This window comes from Bos indicus, chromosome 24 (genome assembly GCF_029378745.1).
Source record: "Bos indicus isolate NIAB-ARS_2022 breed Sahiwal x Tharparkar chromosome 24, NIAB-ARS_B.indTharparkar_mat_pri_1.0, whole genome shotgun sequence".
NCBI lineage: Eukaryota > Metazoa > Chordata > Mammalia > Artiodactyla > Bovidae > Bos > Bos indicus.
Window position 1 is genome coordinate 60,918,448 of NC_091783.1, and position 18,328 is coordinate 60,936,775.

Genomic DNA, 18,328 nt, shown 5'->3' on the forward strand with positions numbered 1-18,328 from the left:
GCTCCCATCTTAAAAACATTTCCATTGGAAGCTGAGATATTAGATGGAGCATAGTGGGTCTAACGAGGTCCCCTGCCTTCCCATACTGAAGGGTAGACAAGTAATCCAGGCTGGACCACTCAAATGCTAACAAACACTGGAATTTGAAGCTTTAGGGTCAAGGAACAGACGGTGCAATAGGCACGATGCGGGTCGGTGACCCTGCAGACTGGCTCTGCCAAGGAACTGCAGTGACTTTCTTTGTCCTGAGTCTCTGGAGCACTGATCTAGCAAACCAGCAATATCTTTGTAATAAATTTTCTTTAAATGGATTCAGAAGCACATAAAAAGTAAATTTTACTGTATGATAATTTTTCTTTTATTCTGAGAGTTGATAAGAAAATTGTACTCTTTACCACTGAATTAAGAGGGAAGGGAACTCCAATAAGAGCTGCCATCAACGGTGCAACATCAGCCTGCAAACAGAAGAAGTTAAATCTAAGACAGCAACAGATCAACAAGGACATTAAGTAATTTAATTTGTATAACTGTATTTTGAAAGATAACCATGATATCCATTTTAATCCATTATCATCAAATACTTATTCCATGCACAGTAGATATTGATCTCTAAAAAAATGTCATTTGCTAGAGGTACATGAACGTATGAAAACCTAAATTTGAAATCACTAGGAGCCCCCAAAGTAAAACATATAAAACAGAAAAGTCACTTATTCTACAAGTTAAAAGCCTGACCACCTAATGTAACAGTTTTTGGGTATTATGACAAGGATGCGTACTAGACAGAAAATAAACAGCAAAAGTAGACTTCAACTAGATATATATATACACATATATTATATATTAATTAAAGAAAGAATACAGCAGAAGGAGGTTGGCTGGCCAGTCAGTGACGTCTAGAAAAAGGCATCAAGCAGGATAAGAGGCTCTTTAGACACAAGTCCTCGAGCACGGCTTTGGAGGCCTGGAGAACCCCAGGGACGGGGGAGCCTGGCGGGCTGCCGTCTATGGGGTCGCACAGAGTCAGACATGACTGAAGAGACTTAGCAACAGCAGCGGCAGCTCCAGGTCCAAGTGTCCAGAAGAGCGGTCCACGCATCCAGTCTCCATGGCCTCACCTCCCCATCCGTCCTTGGGCTGCTCTAACTTGTTTTCACTCTTTATCATCCTGTAGACTGCACTCACTACAGAACTAATAACCTCCATTTTCTACATCTAATTGATTGCTTTTGTATTAGTCCCAATAATGTTTCAGGCAATCAAGTGCTTGGCTGTCAGAATGCCCAATTTCAAACACTTTGCTTGTGATCTCTGAGACCTTGGGCAGGTTATTTCAACTCTCCAATGCTTCAGTTTTCCTTGTCAGTTAAAAAATAAATAAAAGTTTCTCCCTTACAGAATTATGGCATGATCCAATGAGACAATTTATAAAGTACTAGTGTGTAATAATCCCACACTAACCAGCAGCTGCAGACGCTGCTGTGATTATAATGATCCGACCACTCGGCACTGTGCAGACCACCCCCTCTGGGTCTCTGTAACCCGGCAATTAGAGTCTCCAGTCTCCTACTTTCTCAGTTCAGTTCATTCAGTCACTCAGTCGTGTCCGACTCTTTGCGACCCCATGGACTGCAACACGCCAGGCTCCCTGTCCATCACCAACTCCCAGAGTCCACCCAACTTCACATCCTTTGAGTCGATGATGCCATCCAACCATCTCATCCTCTGTTGTCCCCTTCTCCTCCTGCCCTCAATCTTTCCCAGCATCAGGGTCTTTTCCAATGACTCAGCTCTTCACTTCAGGTGGCCAAAGTACTGGAGTTTCAGCTTCAGCATCAGTCCTTCCAATGAACATTCAGAGCTGACTTCTCAAGCCCTCATTTAAAGTTGGAGTTTCGTCCCAGGCTCTCAGTCTGTCTCACTTTCACCATCTACGTCCTCTTTACCAAGCCCCATCTCACAGAAAACTGACAACACCCCTGGCCGCCTGATTGCACCCTCTCCTTCCCCAGCCTCCACTGCTGGCCTCTGAATTGTCCTCCAACAGAGAGACGACCCTGTCGTAAAACCTCAGATCATGCCACCCCCCAGGCTTCAAACACTAGGAGGGCTTCCCCCAACTTAAGGATGAACTCCACAGGCCCACGAGGCCCTGCACGGTCCAGCGTCTGCCTTCCGCCTCCCACTGAACCACGGTGTCTGTGCTCTGTTCACCCGCCTTCTTCAGGGTCCTTTGAAGTGGCATGTGCCCCCTCCCAGACCTCTGGGCACCCGCTGCCCCTTGGCCTGCGAAGCTCCCGCCTCCTGCCCTGGCCTGGCCTCCTCTACTCAGGCTCAGTCTCAGCTCAGGCCTCAGTTTCTCAGGAAGCCTTTGCTGACCACACAGCCCACCGGACAGATCTGCTCTACGCCTTCATGGCTTCCCAGGCCTCCTCTGCTGCACTTATCACCGCTATAATTTTACATTTATTTGTATGATAAGTAAAGATAAATGTAAAATTTATCTTATTCCTAAACTATAAGCTTCCTAGGGGAGGGACTGTGTCTCTTTTTTCTTCACCATTATAGCTGTCACATGAAGTTTAATGTTAGTATGTCAATGCTGAGTGTCAGTGCTAATGTTTGCACAGGGCTTAAACATACTGCAGACGCAGAACGACACTGGCGGAAGGGATGACTGCAGAACTCTCATCTAATGCAGGTCTGAAGCGGCGTTCAGAGAGCAATGGCATTCACTGTTTGATTACAATCCAGTCTGGCTATAAATAATACATGCTCTTATTTTATGAACTTCAAGATATTCCTATCCCTCTGACAGTGGTTTTTATTGCAAATTAATAGACTGCTATCCAATTCTACACATTTTCATTTGCTTGGGTAATAAGCATTCATCTGGAGAGATGAGACCATTCTTAATATGCTGAGAAAGAAAAGGCTTCTGTAAGCACACAGCTGAAAATGAGACCCCAGGCCTTGGTTAATCCTCCACAGTAAGGAAATCCAGCTTCTGAGGTGAACGTGTGAGGTGACCTGGAGGAGGTGTAAGATATTCCTGCCATTCTGGAGGACACACACCAACGATACCATGCCTTTCACTTGCAGACAGCTATCTACATAGCACAAGAAAATTATGTGCTTCCTACCTCAGGTGAGGCTGCCAGTCTAACTATTCGATCGGCCGGTGCTGTCCTGTGGTGTAAGGTCTCCTACGGTGTAAGGATTCCTATAATGTAAGGTGAGGCTGCCGGTCTAACTATTCGATTGGCCGGCACTGTCCTGTGATGTAAGGTCTCCTACAGTGTAAGGATCCCATAATGTCAGGTTTCTAACCTATATACTCTTGTCACTTTTTCCCACTGCATTTGTAAAAATTTGGGGGTAGAATTAAAGATAAAACTTGTGTTAATAAAAGAGAAACAGTAACTGACACACTAAGAGGAAAGAAACCCACCACGGGGTTTTATTAGATCTGTGCTGAAAGCAACTGAGCAAGGCGCCCATGACAAAAAAGCCTCACAAATGTAACAGGCGTGCACATTTCAATTTGCATCATAAGTCTGTAATTAGCCAGTGGTATTTGGAGGCAGTCTTCTCCTTTCAGTTTTATTTGAGGCTGCTTTATTTTGCCAAAAAAGGATTACTCGGGGTGAAAATATTCACACTAGCAGGATTTCTCTTAGTAAATGAAATGTTTTAGAAAAATCTTTTATCATCTTTAATACAATTTTCTTTCCCAGATTTTTTTGTTCTAAACTTCTTATAGGAGAGAAAATTAAATTTGAACATGATTAAATATAATGAATACCTGATTAATATCTTGTCTCTTCCAATTCTCCAACTTCCATTCTGAAAGATACAAATAAACATAAGTGCTGATGTTAAGAATTAAAAAAAAAAGAAGTTATTTTATTATTACAGGTGGTCAATGGAAAAACAAAGTATTGGGACAGTCGATTTTAAGCCAAGTATGAACCACAAGGGTGCTAAAAAGGCAGAGCTGCAAACTTTTTTAAACTAGAATTTTAAAAGAGTAACTCAATAAAATATATTTGATGTTTTCTGTAATAGTTTATTAAACTTCCAAAATGCTCATTAGGGGATAATTGTTTCAAAACATCAAAAGGCTAAGGAAGGAAAGATGGAAGCAAAAGGCACAATGATAACAGCTGTCACACAACAGCAGCGACAGTCCCACTCCGATTACTAAGGCAGCCGACCGTCCGGTAGGCAATCTAAGCTGTTCCTTTTTGTAACCGCTGCTGCTGCTGCTGCTAAGTCGCTTCAGTCGTGTCCGACTCTGTGCGACCCCATAGACAGCAGCCCACCAGGCTCCTCTGTCCCTGGGATTCTCCAGGCAAGAACACTGGAGTGGGTTGCCATTTCCTTCTCCAATGCATGAGAGTGAAAAGTGAAAGTGAAGTCGCTCAGTCGTGTCCGACTCCCAGCGACCTCATGGACTGCAGCCCACCAGGCTCCTCTGTCCATGGGATTTTCCAGGCAAGAGCACTGGAGTGGGGTGCCATTGCCTTCTCCGTTTGTAACGGCAGCTGCTTGCAAAATACATGAACGTTTTTGGCTCTGATGCTCCTGCCACCACTGATTCCAAATGTGAGAGCAGCACATGCTTAGCAGCTCAGTCTGTCCTACTCTGTGACCCCATGGACTGCAGTCTGCCAGGATTCTCTGTCCATGAGGATTCTCCAGGCAAGAATACTGGAGTGGGTTGAAATCAACTGCCAAAGTAAAGTTCTGTTTCCTAAGTACAAACATACCGTTTAACCTAGCTCCTACTTAGACCCAATCTAATCCATTAACAGGCTTCCCTGGTGGCTCAGTGGCAAAGAATCCACCTGCCAAGCAGGAGATGCAGGTTTGATACCTGGGTCAGGAAGATCCCCTGGAGAAGGAAACGGCAACCCACTCCAATATTCTTGTCTGGGAAATCCCATGGACAGAGGAGCCTGGTGGGCCATGGTCCGTGGGGTCTCAAAGAGTTAGGCACAACTGAGCAACTAAACAACAAAAACAATCTATTTAACACAGAGTATAGGAATACAAAATGATGCAGCTGCTTAGGAAAACAGTTTGGCAGTTTGGAAAAATAAACATAAGGAACATATGACTGTTATTACTCACCTAGGAATCTATCCAAGAGAAATAAAAACACATACCCATACAAAAAGGTTCGCTGCATCATTGTAAAATAGCCCAAATGTGGAAACCACCCAAATGCCCATAAGCTAACTGAACAGAATATGATTTATACACATACAATGGAGAGGGGAGTGAGGAGCAACTGCTAATGGACAAGGGTTTTTTGTGGGGTGGGGGAGAGCAATGAAATTGCATAGTAGAGGCAAAACCGTGTGAACATGCTAAAGAAAATTCAATTACAGACTTTAAAACGTGAATTTCATAGTATGAGAATTATATCTCCAAAAAATTCAAAAAAAGACAGAACATGTAAGAAAACTTTAATATATAAACCCAAAAATCTTCTAGTAGAAACACCTAATACAGCTGTGAGTTCACATCCCTGGAGAAGGTTTTAAAAAGAAAATTTCCAGGCCTCAACCAGACTCATGGAATCGAAATATCTAGTGACAAGGTCTAGAAATCTGTAATTTTTTAAAAAATCTATATTCTTAACAAGTACTTTGAATGAGTTGACACAACTAATTCAGAGAAGGACACTTGGGAGGAATTTATTTTGTCCAATTAGTAAAAGCTCTGAAATTCTAAAAAGACCCTTACCTTACAAGATAACCAGAGCTCCAAGGAAAAAGAAATTCCTTTTTATCATGGATTGTGCAAGGAGGCTTGCACAACAGAGAAGGCCTTCAAAAGTACTAGAGACAGGGCAAAGTCTGCCCAGTTTTGAAACATAAATTATGACATATGTGTGGCTCATCTGATTGATAGTCTTTGCAGGTAAGATCTAAGCCAAGGGTTTAATCTGAGTCCTAGAGTAACAAGGTTTGTGAAAAAAGAATAGTACACTTGAACTTTCATAAGGCAAATAATAATGTGTATTTTAAGCTGAATATCATAAATGAAATATAAACTATACAAAACTAATACACAGAAATAGTAATGTCACAAATAACAAAATGAAAGCTATAATTTGAAAAGTCATTTTTTAAAATTAAACTTTGATTTTAAAATGTCACATTCATAAAAACAATAAAGGTAAGCATACCTACCTTGCAAATATGAGTCATCAAATTTCTGAGCTGACACTTTTTGGGGAAGCCTGATTCCAGCTCCCCAAGCGATAAAAGGAGAACAAGTCTCTAAAGGATGACCAGCTCCATGGGAGCCTACAAATAAGACACAAAGAGCAATGTAAGTATATAAAGATGAATCTATACCTGATTAACCTAGACCTAAATATTTTTTAATACTTCATTGTAAAGGGTTGACCCATAAAGAGCTAATTTCCGCCACCACACTCCCAAAAGCTTGCATCTCTATTTAACAATTAGTTTTAAAATATTCTCCAGGCAAATCAGAGCATCACAACAAACAGGCAGAAAGAAAAACCAGAACATCCGTGGAGTGGCTCTGGTTGAAAGAAGATTAAGAGCAACAACAACCAAGGCTTGGAGGAGACGCCACCAGAGGGCAGCGAAGGCAGAAACCACAGGGAAGGCTCCTCTGGGGAGTAACCGCCCAGGTTTGGGGCGGGCGGTTGAGGCCAGGTCTGCTCTGAAGAGGACAGCAGAGTCTCGGTCTGCTTTTCTTCCTGGCCACTCTGGCTGGTGTAGCCCAAACCCCCTTATAAAGTGGGACCCGCTCATCAGAATTCTACACTGTGATTCGGGGACCCAAGTCTCCGCTTTGCCTTGATTTGCTCTCTGGACACTGTGTCTGCCTTGGGAGTCTGGCAGAGTGGACAGTCTCCTCTAGTGGACAAGGTCAGTAGCCCTAGGTCCCCCAGCAACACCACCTTAAACTCACGCCCTATGCCATCACATACAGTTACTTCTAGGTAGATAACGTGGGTTTGGGGGAGGGGGGGTCCCTCTGTGTGTGTGTGTGGGTGTGGGTGTGCACATGTGCACACACTCAGTTGTGTCCGACTCTGCAAGCCTGTGGACTGTAGCGCTCCAGGCTCTGTCCATGGAACTTTCCGGCAAGTATACTGGAGTGGGTTGCCATTTCCTACCCTAGGGGATCTTCTCAACCCAGGGACTGAACCCGTGTCTCTTGTCTCCTGCACTGGCAGGTGGATTCTTTATCAACTGTGCCACCTGGGAGGTCAGATGAGAATATATTCCTTTCGTAGGTAAAAGAAACACTAAATAAGATTAGTCTTTTTTACACTAACATTTTATGCATACTATTATGTGCTAGACACTTTGCATATACTAAGACATCTAATTCTCTGCAATACCCTAAAATATTTGCAAGCTACATTAACCACTACTTTAATCATAAAGTATATATCACTTAGAGACAGACTAACCCCAGTCTGTCATTCCATGGTCAGCGGTAAAGATAAATGCTGTTTTCCCATCATTTCCATAAAAATCTTTAACAGTAGACTCAATTTCTTTCAATTCTTTATCAACTAATTTAATATTGTCTGAATATTCCCTGTTTAAAAAGAAAAAGAAGAGCAAATTATATTAATTACATTAATTTGGCAAAATCAAATTTATTCAACACGAATTTATGATAAAGTCAATAACTCCCAAAATACTTTCAGATTTCAACCTTAATGTTTTTAAATCAGAGCTCTGTAGATTGTTAAAATCACTTTTTCCTCTCTTAAAGAAGTAAAACAATCTGAAATCATTTTCAGAATTTTTTTTAAAAAAAGTATTGATCAGCAAATAGATTTTCATGAATGCTTTTTAAGTCTCAAATGCAACAATGATGACTTTTAAATTCATGTCTCTAATAATGTAAACTATGTTGCTTTTGCCACATTTATCAAACAGGTTAAGTATCACTGTTTCAGCTATAGAATATTTTCTTTCTTTAGTGTGTTTATGATATGATATAATACATTTTGGACAAACTATATTTAAGCTTTCCATACAGTTGAACAAGGGGTGGTTTAGTATAAGTTTTATTACTTAAGACAATGCATTGTGTTAAAGATGAGAAGCATGAGGTATTCATTACTGGAAGTTAATAGACTTTACTACCAGTTAGACTAATCTAAATCTAGTCTAAAACGAAAAATAAAAGCATAATATGAATTCTTCCTATCTTATGCTCTGCAAAAGTGAGAAAAACAGTTGCTGTTTTATACAAGGAGTGCTACTGAAATATAGGATACAAAACTTTATACTATTATATAAGGAGTGCTACTGAAATATAGGATACAAAACTTTATACTATTATCTGCTAGATATAGCACTGTTTAAATGGAATGTAAGGAACAGCTAGTTACTTTTTGTGATATAAATATTATCATAAAAATGCTTTTTGTTTCAAAATTTATTACAATCCTTCTGAAATATAATCTTTTTCTTTCTGCTTTGATAAATGAGTCATATGGAACACACGTACAGAACATATTTTACTTATATTAATGTGTAGTGTGGTCACAGCACATGTGATTTTAGCCACAATATCATACTACATATAACTTAGAATGTATTATAGAGTTATTTAAAATATAAGTTCTGTTGTGATCATTACAAAGAAGACATTATAGTACTTTAAAAGTTCAAACAGAACAGGGATTTCCCTCAAAACCATGAAAGTAAGCGTGGCATTAACATTACCTTGATGATGGTCGATGAGCGTGTCCATTTGTGTCTATTCCTAATAAATGTAAGAAAAAAACGATTTTGTCTTCATTTACTTTAGAAAACAAAGATTGGTTGTTTCTGGCAGCATGAAAGAATTCCTATATGTAACAAATCAGTTAAAAATTTTTAGTTCATTAATTTTATTTAAAAAATAATTCCGATAAAACATTTAATTAAACTTATACAGAACTAAAAAACTAAATTGTCCTATTTTGTTTAAATTTGTCCTCAGGACCTACCAACACAAAGTACTTGTCAGTTCAGAAATCTGCATTCAAAACACAAGTGAGCTATTTTCCGTGTTATAATTAGGCTGAAAAAAGATTATAGAGACGGGATCTCAATTTCATGAAATTCTAATAATACTGGAGAACTATTCTGACACGCGCCAACAATAAAACAGCACTAATGGCACAGTTTAGGAACGCTTCCTGAGTTTAAATGTTTTCCTGCTTCTTGTCCCGTGTTAGCATCCCAGTTCAACCATAACCTCTCCCTTGGAACATAGCAAATAGCCTATTTCTACTGTCCCAAGACTCGCATCTGTGCTTCACAAGGTATGATAGAAAAATGTCCACATAATGAATGGAAATACAGTTCAAAAATGATTAATTTCACAATGATAAACTGGGTTCATAAAGCCCTCTGAGAAGAGGGCTCATCCTGTACTTGCACACACATGAATGTGTAAGCAAGCGCCTATGGAAAGTACTTTTAAATTATTTTGAATAAGTCAACTGACTGCCAAGATATAGAATGATTATTCACATAAATGTCTTTAACTATATAAGATGTTACTTTTAACAAGGTATTTAACTTTCCAATAAAAGCCTGAAGTATTCCTTTCAACGAATTCTTCATTATTACAAACATTAAAAAATATAAATGGTGCCATTAGAGAAACTATCTATTTCCGAATAGGAAAAAAAAAAGGAATACAGATTAAATAAAACATAAATAAATATAAATATAAATAAACATAATCATCCTTAAAAGCATAAAATGGCCCCCTAGCTTTCATATACATTCTAATTAGCCCTAAGAAACTTTAAATCTAGATGGAAATGGGAAGTTTTTCAAGATTAAGGACTTATATTCTAAAGATGTAATTGAAAAGCTGACGAGAAACAAAAAAACTTAGCAATTGAATTGGAGTCAAATTTACAATCTGTTTCATGACTGATATGATTCAGCTTTGTAAAAAGTGCTATTCATTCAAAAGTGGGCACACGATCTGGGAAACCATGAAATACTAACCTTGCAGAGCTCAACCTGACAGATTCCCACCGCCTTGTAAAAAGTCGGTCTTCTGCACGCAGGAGGGGATATACACTCCTAGCTTCTTCCCTACTCCCAATATTTACTACAATTATGCCCACCAACTCCATTTTTTTCTTAGCTCAAAGGTACTTGTTCCTTCTTGTACTTAAATATTTATTATGCATTATGGGAGAGTGCATGCATTCTCCCTTTTTCTCCAAGTAAAACTTCTGATTTTATGGGACCATGTCAGTGCTTCAAACTTAAAACCTACATGTTTCTTATTCTCTCCCATGGCTACCTGTCTGTACCTATTTGGTTATGGCCAATGAGACAGAAATCAAACACTTCAGTCAAAAGACGATGGGTCTTTTGAAATAAATTTAACTATTTATTAAGGTCTTTTTGAAATAAATTTAATTTAGTAGAAGAGAAGGTCCTTTTCAATTCCGTGTATTGTTGACCTAAAACACTGAAATAATAGCTGGAACTCCAGCATCTCCTGTCGTAAGACGACTCAGAAGCTAAGGCCACGCTCTGAGGACAGAACAGATGCTTAAGAGACCGGGTCTTAACGACACTGGGGAGCCACCACGGCAATCTTGGACTGCATCAATCCTGGGCTGCCTACTGGCATTATCGTTCATGGAGAGACAAACAAACTTCAAAGCAATATTTTCCTCTATTACAGAGTTCCTTTGGAGCCCAAGTTATCATTATGCTGTTGGCCTGAGATACTCTTCTCTATACGCAATCCGGGTCCAACCGTTTCTTTGTTTCCTAGGCTTCTCCATAGATTACCTCAAAAGTCACAGGAAGGTCTTCCTCTAACTGTTCGGCTTAGATTGGACTTGGATGATTTCATATTTTTGTTGTTACCTGATTAATGTACATACCTCTATCATATCTTACGAAATTATGGGGAATTTTTTTTTCTGGTCAATAGCAGTGTTGAAATAAGGTAAAAAACGCATAGAATCAAGCCAGCCACTAACTCTGTCTGCCTATCCACAAGGAATCAAACCCACGATGCTGCACATTTTTGGCTATGCTTATGAAGTTAGAAGCCAAGGGCCTTGAAACAAATACTAATGTAAATTGATTATATTAACAAGTGATACTGGGCAAAATCATTTGCTAATTTTGTAAAGAGATTTTATTTAACTTGAAGATTTTCACTTTCACTTTAAGTAAGAAAAGAAAATCTTAAGGAAAAAAATTCTAAGGAAAGAAATAGGGTTTATCAAAGAACATACTGAGCACTTTATTATGCATTGTGGGAGAGTGCATGCATTCTCCTGATGAATATGCAGACACCTACTGACTGTTTACAAACAAGCAATAAAAAATAACTGTGTTTTGGAGAGCCCACAATGTCAGTCCAGAGACACTACTGGTAAAAAGAAGAATCACTAAAGGTCAGTCAATGAATGCCTCTTACAATAGATGAATTATGAGTTCCAATTTTGAGATGAGAAGGAAGAGAATGATAGATAGGAGTCAGCCAATATCCAGAGTTTAGATTTTCTCACAATTTCTGAAAACATAAATTCTATTGGATTCCTGGTGAAACCATGAGGACTGACACTAACAAAGAGTCCAAAACACGACCTGTATTTCTTAAAGGGACTCAAATGTTTTATTATGATTAACTTATGAACTTGTTTTTTGATTATCTAATTTTTCTTTACAAATATGTAAAATATCTACCTTGTTTTACAATAAATGCCTTAGATTTGAACATTCAAAAGACTTTAACATACATCACTGCTTGTAAGAGACTGGTTCTGTGGTCAACAAAAGACCAGAAAGGTTATTCTGGGGTGAATAACCTCATTCAGCAAATGAGGAATGAAATGTGGGGTTCCTGAATCCCATCCAGGGCTCACTTCACTGTAGAAGTGGGGAACTGAAAAGGGTTTACTTTTTCAAATTTTTTAAAAATCTGTATGTTTAGTGTAGAATGTGCAATTTCTTAGAGTCCAGTCTTTTCAAAATAGTATGCTACAATAAGGAACTTTCAAATTCATCCGAGCAGAAAAAACTAAGATGGATGTATTACCAAAGCAGTTTCTAGCACACTAGGTACAGGTACTAGACAATCCCTGCACATTAGACAAATACCTGCATCTAGTGTGTTGCAGCGCAGCCACTCAATAGCACGTACCTTCACATGATCAAAAACCCACGTGTCCAATTTTGTCACATCGTGGGCACCAAAATCCTCACTGGATGCGTCGTAACTCTCTGTAAAAATATGGCTTCTAAGGTCACCTGAAGAGGAAATTTGGGGGAAAACATTTTAACGATACGCCATGGACCACAGTGCATGCTTGAGCATATGCTGCTGCTTTTGTTCTCACAATAACATTTTCCAATTTTACAGACACAGTTCAGTTCAGTCGCTCAGTCGTGTCCGACTCTTTGCAACCCCATGAATCGCAGCACGCCAGGCCTCCCTGTCCATCACCAACTCCCGGAGTTCACTCAGACTCACGCCATCGAGTCAGTGATGCCATCCAGCCATCTCATCCTCTGCCGTCCCCTTTTCCTCCTGCCCCTAATCCCTCCCAGCATCATGGTCTTTTCTAGTGAGTCAACTCTTTGCATGAGGTGGCCAAAGTATTGGAGTTTCAGCTTTAGCATCAGTCCTTCCAAACACCCAGGACTGATCTCCTTTAGGATGGACTGGTTGGACCTCCTTGCAGTCCAAGGGACTCTCAAGAGTCTTCTCCAACACCACAGTTCAAAAGCATTAATTCTTCGGCGCTCAGCTTTCTTTGTAGTCCAACTCTCACATCCATACATGACCACTGGAAAAACCATAGCCTTGACTAGACCTTTGTTGGCAGATACAAGTGAGTTGTAATTTAAAATGCTAAGAAAAAAAAATCACAATGCTAGTTAGTATATAATAGCACAAAAGTAAACAACGGAGTTTGCCTTCAAGTAAGGATGAAACTAATCAAAGAATTTGGGCATCTAGGAATGGTACAATCTAAAACAGATTAAATCACCTGTTTTACAAAATTCCCTAACCAAGAAGAAAATTCACATATTTCAATTCTTTTGTTCATAAAATACATGCATTTTCCTCAATATATGAGAAACAATATTGATAATTGCCAAATAGTTTGAAAGGGTCAACAAATATATTAATCTTAAACACTTGTATGATTTTATTAAGGATCTAATCAACCTAGTGAATTTCTGTGTTAGCCTCTTAAAGGTCAAAAGGAAGAGATATAACAAAATAATGACAATCTCTTTTAAAAATGACAAGCTAAGCTCTAATGATCAGAGAAGGCAATGGCACCCCACTCCAGTACTCTTGCCTGGAGGATCCCATGGACGGAGGAGCCTGGTAGGCTGCAGTCCATGGGGTTGCTACGAGTCGGACACAACTGAGCAACCTCACTTTCACTTTTCACTTTCATGCATTGGAGAAGGAAATGGCAACCCACTCCAGTGTTCTTGCCTGGAGAATCCCAGGGACAGAGGAGCCTGGTGAGCTGCCGTCTATGGGGTCGCACAGAGTCGGACACGACTGAAGCGACTTAGCAGCAAGCTCTAACGATACCGGTTCCACTCCTCAACCATTCTACTCTTCAAATCCCAAGTAAAGATCTGAGTGGGACTGTAAATTACTATAAGAAATGGAACACTCCTATTGGATTATCTCCAGTTAAGGCATTGATCCTGTCCTATGAACTGCAGTCAGAAGTAGGGAGGTGAGTTTAGTAAACCATAGCAACTTCATCCTCACCACTGCTGCTGCTGCTGCCGCTGCTAAGTCACTTCAGTCGTGTCCGACTCTGTGTGACCCCATAGACGGCAGCCCACCAGGCTCCCCTGTCCCTGGGATTCTCCAGGCAAGAACAATAGAGTGGGTTGCCATTTCCTCCTCCAATGCATGAAAGTGAAAAGTGAAAGTGAAGTCGCTTAGTCGTGCCCAACTCTTAGCGACCCCATGGACCGCAGCCTACCAGGCTCCTCCGTCCATGGGATTTTCCAGGCAAGAGTACTGGAGTGGGGTGCCATTGCCTTCTCCAATGACCAACCTAGACAGCATATTAAAAAGCAGAGACATTACTTTGCCAACTAAGGTAAATCTAGTCAAAGCTATGTTTTTTCCAGGAGTCATGTGTGGATATGAGAGTTGAACTATAAAGAAAGCTAAGCACTGAAGAATTGATGCTTTTGAACTGTGGTGTTGGAGAAGATTCTTAAGAGTCCCTTGGACAGCAAGGAGATCCAAACAGTCCATCTTAAAGGAAATCAGTCCTGAATATTCATTGGAAGGACTGATGCTGAAGCTGAAGCACCAATACTTTGGCCACCTGATGCAAAGAACTGACTCATTAGAAAAGACCCTGATGCTGGGAAAGACTGAAGGCGGGAGGAGAAGGGGATGACAGAGGATAATATGGTTGGATGGCATCACCGACTCAATGGACATGGGTTTGGGTAAACTCTGGGAGTTGGTGATGGACAGGGAGGCCTGGCGTGCTGCGGTCCATGGGGTCACAAAGAGTCGGACACGACTGAGCGACTGAACTGAACTTCAAGCAGTATGAGTTTTTGGACCTGCTCTACATAATAATGTTCTGTAACTATCGTACAGAAAATTCTGAGTATCTGTTTTGCTTTTGAGATATAGAATAATCTTTAATAATTCCAATTATTATAATTTATAGTATAATTATACCCATGGCTAAAGGTCCAAACCTTTTCATTAGGTGAAATGACTACAATGCTCCCACTAAAAAGCACTTAATAACATAAAATTCAAGTGGAATCCAGCTGATTCTAGAAAATGATGCAAATGAATTTTCTCATCAAGAGATTTCTCATATTTGCAGATTCATGCACAGAAACACAACAAATACAACAAATCTCAATGGTATGATCTGAATACATGAAAACAGAAGTTATAAATCTTAACATTTAAATCTTTATGTGATTATCTACTAACTTCTTACTAATCAAAGTAAGTGAACATCACCATCATAATGAGATCATTGTAATAAGCATTTTGGTCAATATTTCACATGAATTAACTTATTTAACTCCCAAAACAAACCTATAAGATAGAAATTATTATTATCACATTTTACAAAAAAGAAAACTGAAATTTAGAGAAGTTATCTAACTTACCCAAAATTAGAAAGCTGTTAGATGTTAGAATTATATACCATTTCACTGAATCCAAGGTATTTAAACTGTATAATCCAACATTTTAAGTATAACTAAGATGAAAAAAAGTCAAACTCACACATCTATTATAATATACACTCACTTCAGAGACGTTAAATATGTCAAAACATGTATCTCATAATGAGTAAAATGTAGTATATATTTTAAATTACCATACTGATTTATTGCCTACTTAGTATCTGGGGAAATATAATCCGTGACTCCTACCTTTGGCAAACATAGCCAGGATGTCTGGGCTTCCCCAGGACCATGTGTACCTGGTTTCATTAAGAAGAGAATCAAATTCTACAGGATTTTCCTTCCATCCTTCAGGTAATTGAGAAAAAAAAACAATGACAATAGTAATATTTAGATGGTGACGTATTGGTATGGCTCCTGAAGAAGTATTTTTCAAATAATAACAAAGAGGATTAACTGCAGAAAAAATGCAAAACTAACAACAGATTTTGTTACCTGTATTATACTACAAATTTTTTTTTATAAAAAGCTTACAACAGTTAATTGACTTCTTACTAAAATACAGAATTCTTTTGAACTTCTGAGAGTTAACATCTAGGAAAACCAGAGATCCATGCAGTCCTATTCTATCAACAGGACATGATGATATAAGATTAAAGTTTTATTCTTGAGTCAGTCCCAGTGTGTGTTGAGTTAGGCAAGCTAAACGACTTGTCAAAAGGGTCTCAAAACATACTTCGCTTTGTGTCAGTACAAAAGAAGCAACTGCTTCAGTATTAAAGAAGCAATATTTATGCAATCAATTTCTTCATGTGATAAAAATCGTCTAAAGAGACAGTACCTTTGGCAACTGCGCTGACATCTTCGTAAAACCCTGCAATCATGGCCACGTGCCCAGGCCGAGACTCGGTCGGCACACGCGTGTGAGAGATCCCCCAGGTGCCTTCATTCATTATGATGTTCCTGAAAGATATCATAGATGAAGAGTCAGCATATACTATGATCACAGGCTCTGCTAAGGCTTTAGAAAAACAAAATCACCACAGAAGAAATCCAGTCAAAAGAAGGAGTCAAAATTTAAGAAGGAATCTTTCTGATCCCAGCTGGGCTCAGTGCAGTTCCTCCCACCAGACGGATTCTGTAGCTTAAGAAAGCCCAGGCAAGACAAGGAACCACCCAAGCACTGCACAGAATCACAAAACAAAATACACGCTACGGCTCTAAGTCACAAAGTACTGAAACGCTGTGTCACAGAAGAAATCACCGACACACAAAGTATTACTGTGTCAGCCTTAAATTTTATTAGGCGTGATGATGGTGTTGTGATCATGTTAAAGTCCTTGTTCTTAGGAGATACACACTGAAGTGTTTAGGGGTAAAGTGTTAAAATATTTTGCTTTCAAATTATTCAGGAAAAAATAATTAAAGTTTAAGTGTATATATGTGTGTGTGTGTTGAGACAAGAGAATGAAAACATGAAAAATGTTTAAAATGGTCATATCTAGATTAAGGATATACAGATGAATATTCATGATATAATCCTTTCAGCATTTCTGTAGTTAAATGTTTTCCAAAATAAAAAATTAAGAGAGGAAACAGCTATACTCTCAATTAGGAGTTAAATTATCTTTCTAAATTTGAGATTAAAACAAGTCAAAAGTTTTTTTGCTAAAATGTATCACCATTCTTTGTCTAAGGGTGATTTGTAAAATCTGGAGAAAAATGCAAAATGAACAGTAATGCCATTGCAAGTGAAAGGTCAGCAGAGCAACAAGTTATGAAACACAAATTCATTTGTAACAGTTTTCAAGCTAAACTCTCAGGTGTCAAAATGTTCTGGAGAGAAGTACCTAAAAGTGCTGATTTAGATACTTTAATTGACTTATAACCAAAGACTGGTAAAATACATACATAAAAAGTCAAAGGCTTGAAAAACCATTAAACCACATGTTAAGGGAAAAATATTTTTTAACTTCTTCAGTTCTATAATGGAAACTGAACTCAAGCAAAAAAAGGGAGGTATAAAGCAATGTGGATACCTCTCTTGAGAAACATTTGATCAGATCGTATTTTAAAAAAAACGAAGTGAGAAACAAAGAAAACCTATCAAAAAAGGCTTCAGAAGCAGCTAGAATGGCAAACAACACACAGCAGATCACCTGGGAGCCCTTGGCCCCCCCAGAACACCCCAGGGAGAAACAGGCGCGGTCAGAACTGCTCATCTTTGCCTTAACAACCAGTATATTTTAATGTCATTAACTTTGCAATGAACTACATTTCTCTCCTCTATGACAACTAAGAAATTCAACCAAATATATCACCCCAATTTTTACACTAGTCATAGAAATCTGCTACATACTTTTGTGTATTGAACCTAACCCTAACAATCTTATTTTCCTACATATTTTCCTATTGCCCTGAGTTGCTTGTTTCTTTGTATCCTTTAATATATTATCCATTTCTTTGACGCACCATAAATTTATTCCTGGAAATCTGACATAGAATTCAGGTTCATTCATTCTTCTAGCAGTCAACAAACATTTATTCACTGCCTACTATGGCATCTGGTCCCATCACTTCATGGGAAATAGATGGGGAAACAGTGGAAACAGTGTCAGACTTTATTTTTTGGGGCTCCAAAATCACTGCAGATGGTGACTGCAGCCATGAAATTAAAAGACGCTTACTCCTTGGAAGGAAAGATATGACCAACCTAGACAGCATATTAAAAAGCAGAGATACTACTTTGCCAACAAAGGTCCGTCCAGTCAAGGCTATGGTTTTTCCAGTGGTCATGTATGGATGTGAGAGTTGGACTGTGAAGAAAGCTGAGCACCAAAAAATTGATGCTTTTGAACTGTGGTGTTGGAGAAGACTCTTGAGAGTCCCTTGGACTGCAAGGAGATCCAACCAGTCCATCCTAAAGGAGATCAGTCCTGGGTGTTCATTGGAAGGAATGATGCTAAAGCTGAAACTCCAATACTTTGGCTACCTGATGCGAAGAGCTGACTCATTTGAAAAGACCCTGATGCTGGGAGGGATTGGGGGCAGGAGGAGAAGGGGACGACAGAGGATGAGATGGCAGGATGGCATCACCGACTCGATGGACATGAGTTTGAGTGAAC

The 18,328-nt window shown here is 39.2% G+C and overlaps 1 protein-coding gene across 5 annotated transcripts in view; it reads right to left on the reverse strand.

The window, feature by feature from the left end:
* The window catches only part of PIGN (phosphatidylinositol glycan anchor biosynthesis class N), a 105,114-nt gene that overhangs the window by 77,367 nt on the left and 9,419 nt on the right, over positions 1-18,328 (reverse strand). For 4 of the 5 annotated variants that reach the window (XM_019986836.2, XM_019986835.2, XM_070779140.1 and 1 more), the window contains exons 4-11: positions 16,045-16,166; positions 15,453-15,551; positions 12,196-12,302; positions 8,742-8,866; positions 7,469-7,599; positions 6,204-6,320; positions 3,806-3,846; positions 396-455 (exon numbers count right to left, since the gene is read on the reverse strand). In XM_019986836.2, the coding sequence (XP_019842395.2) occupies positions 396-455; positions 3,806-3,846; positions 6,204-6,320; positions 7,469-7,599; positions 8,742-8,866; positions 12,196-12,302; positions 15,453-15,551; positions 16,045-16,166 (802 nt within the window). The remainder of the gene's footprint in view (positions 1-395; positions 456-3,805; positions 3,847-6,203; positions 6,321-7,468; positions 7,600-8,741; positions 8,867-12,195; positions 12,303-15,452; positions 15,552-16,044; positions 16,167-18,328) is intronic. The other variant, XM_019986837.2, reaches the window with a different exon arrangement.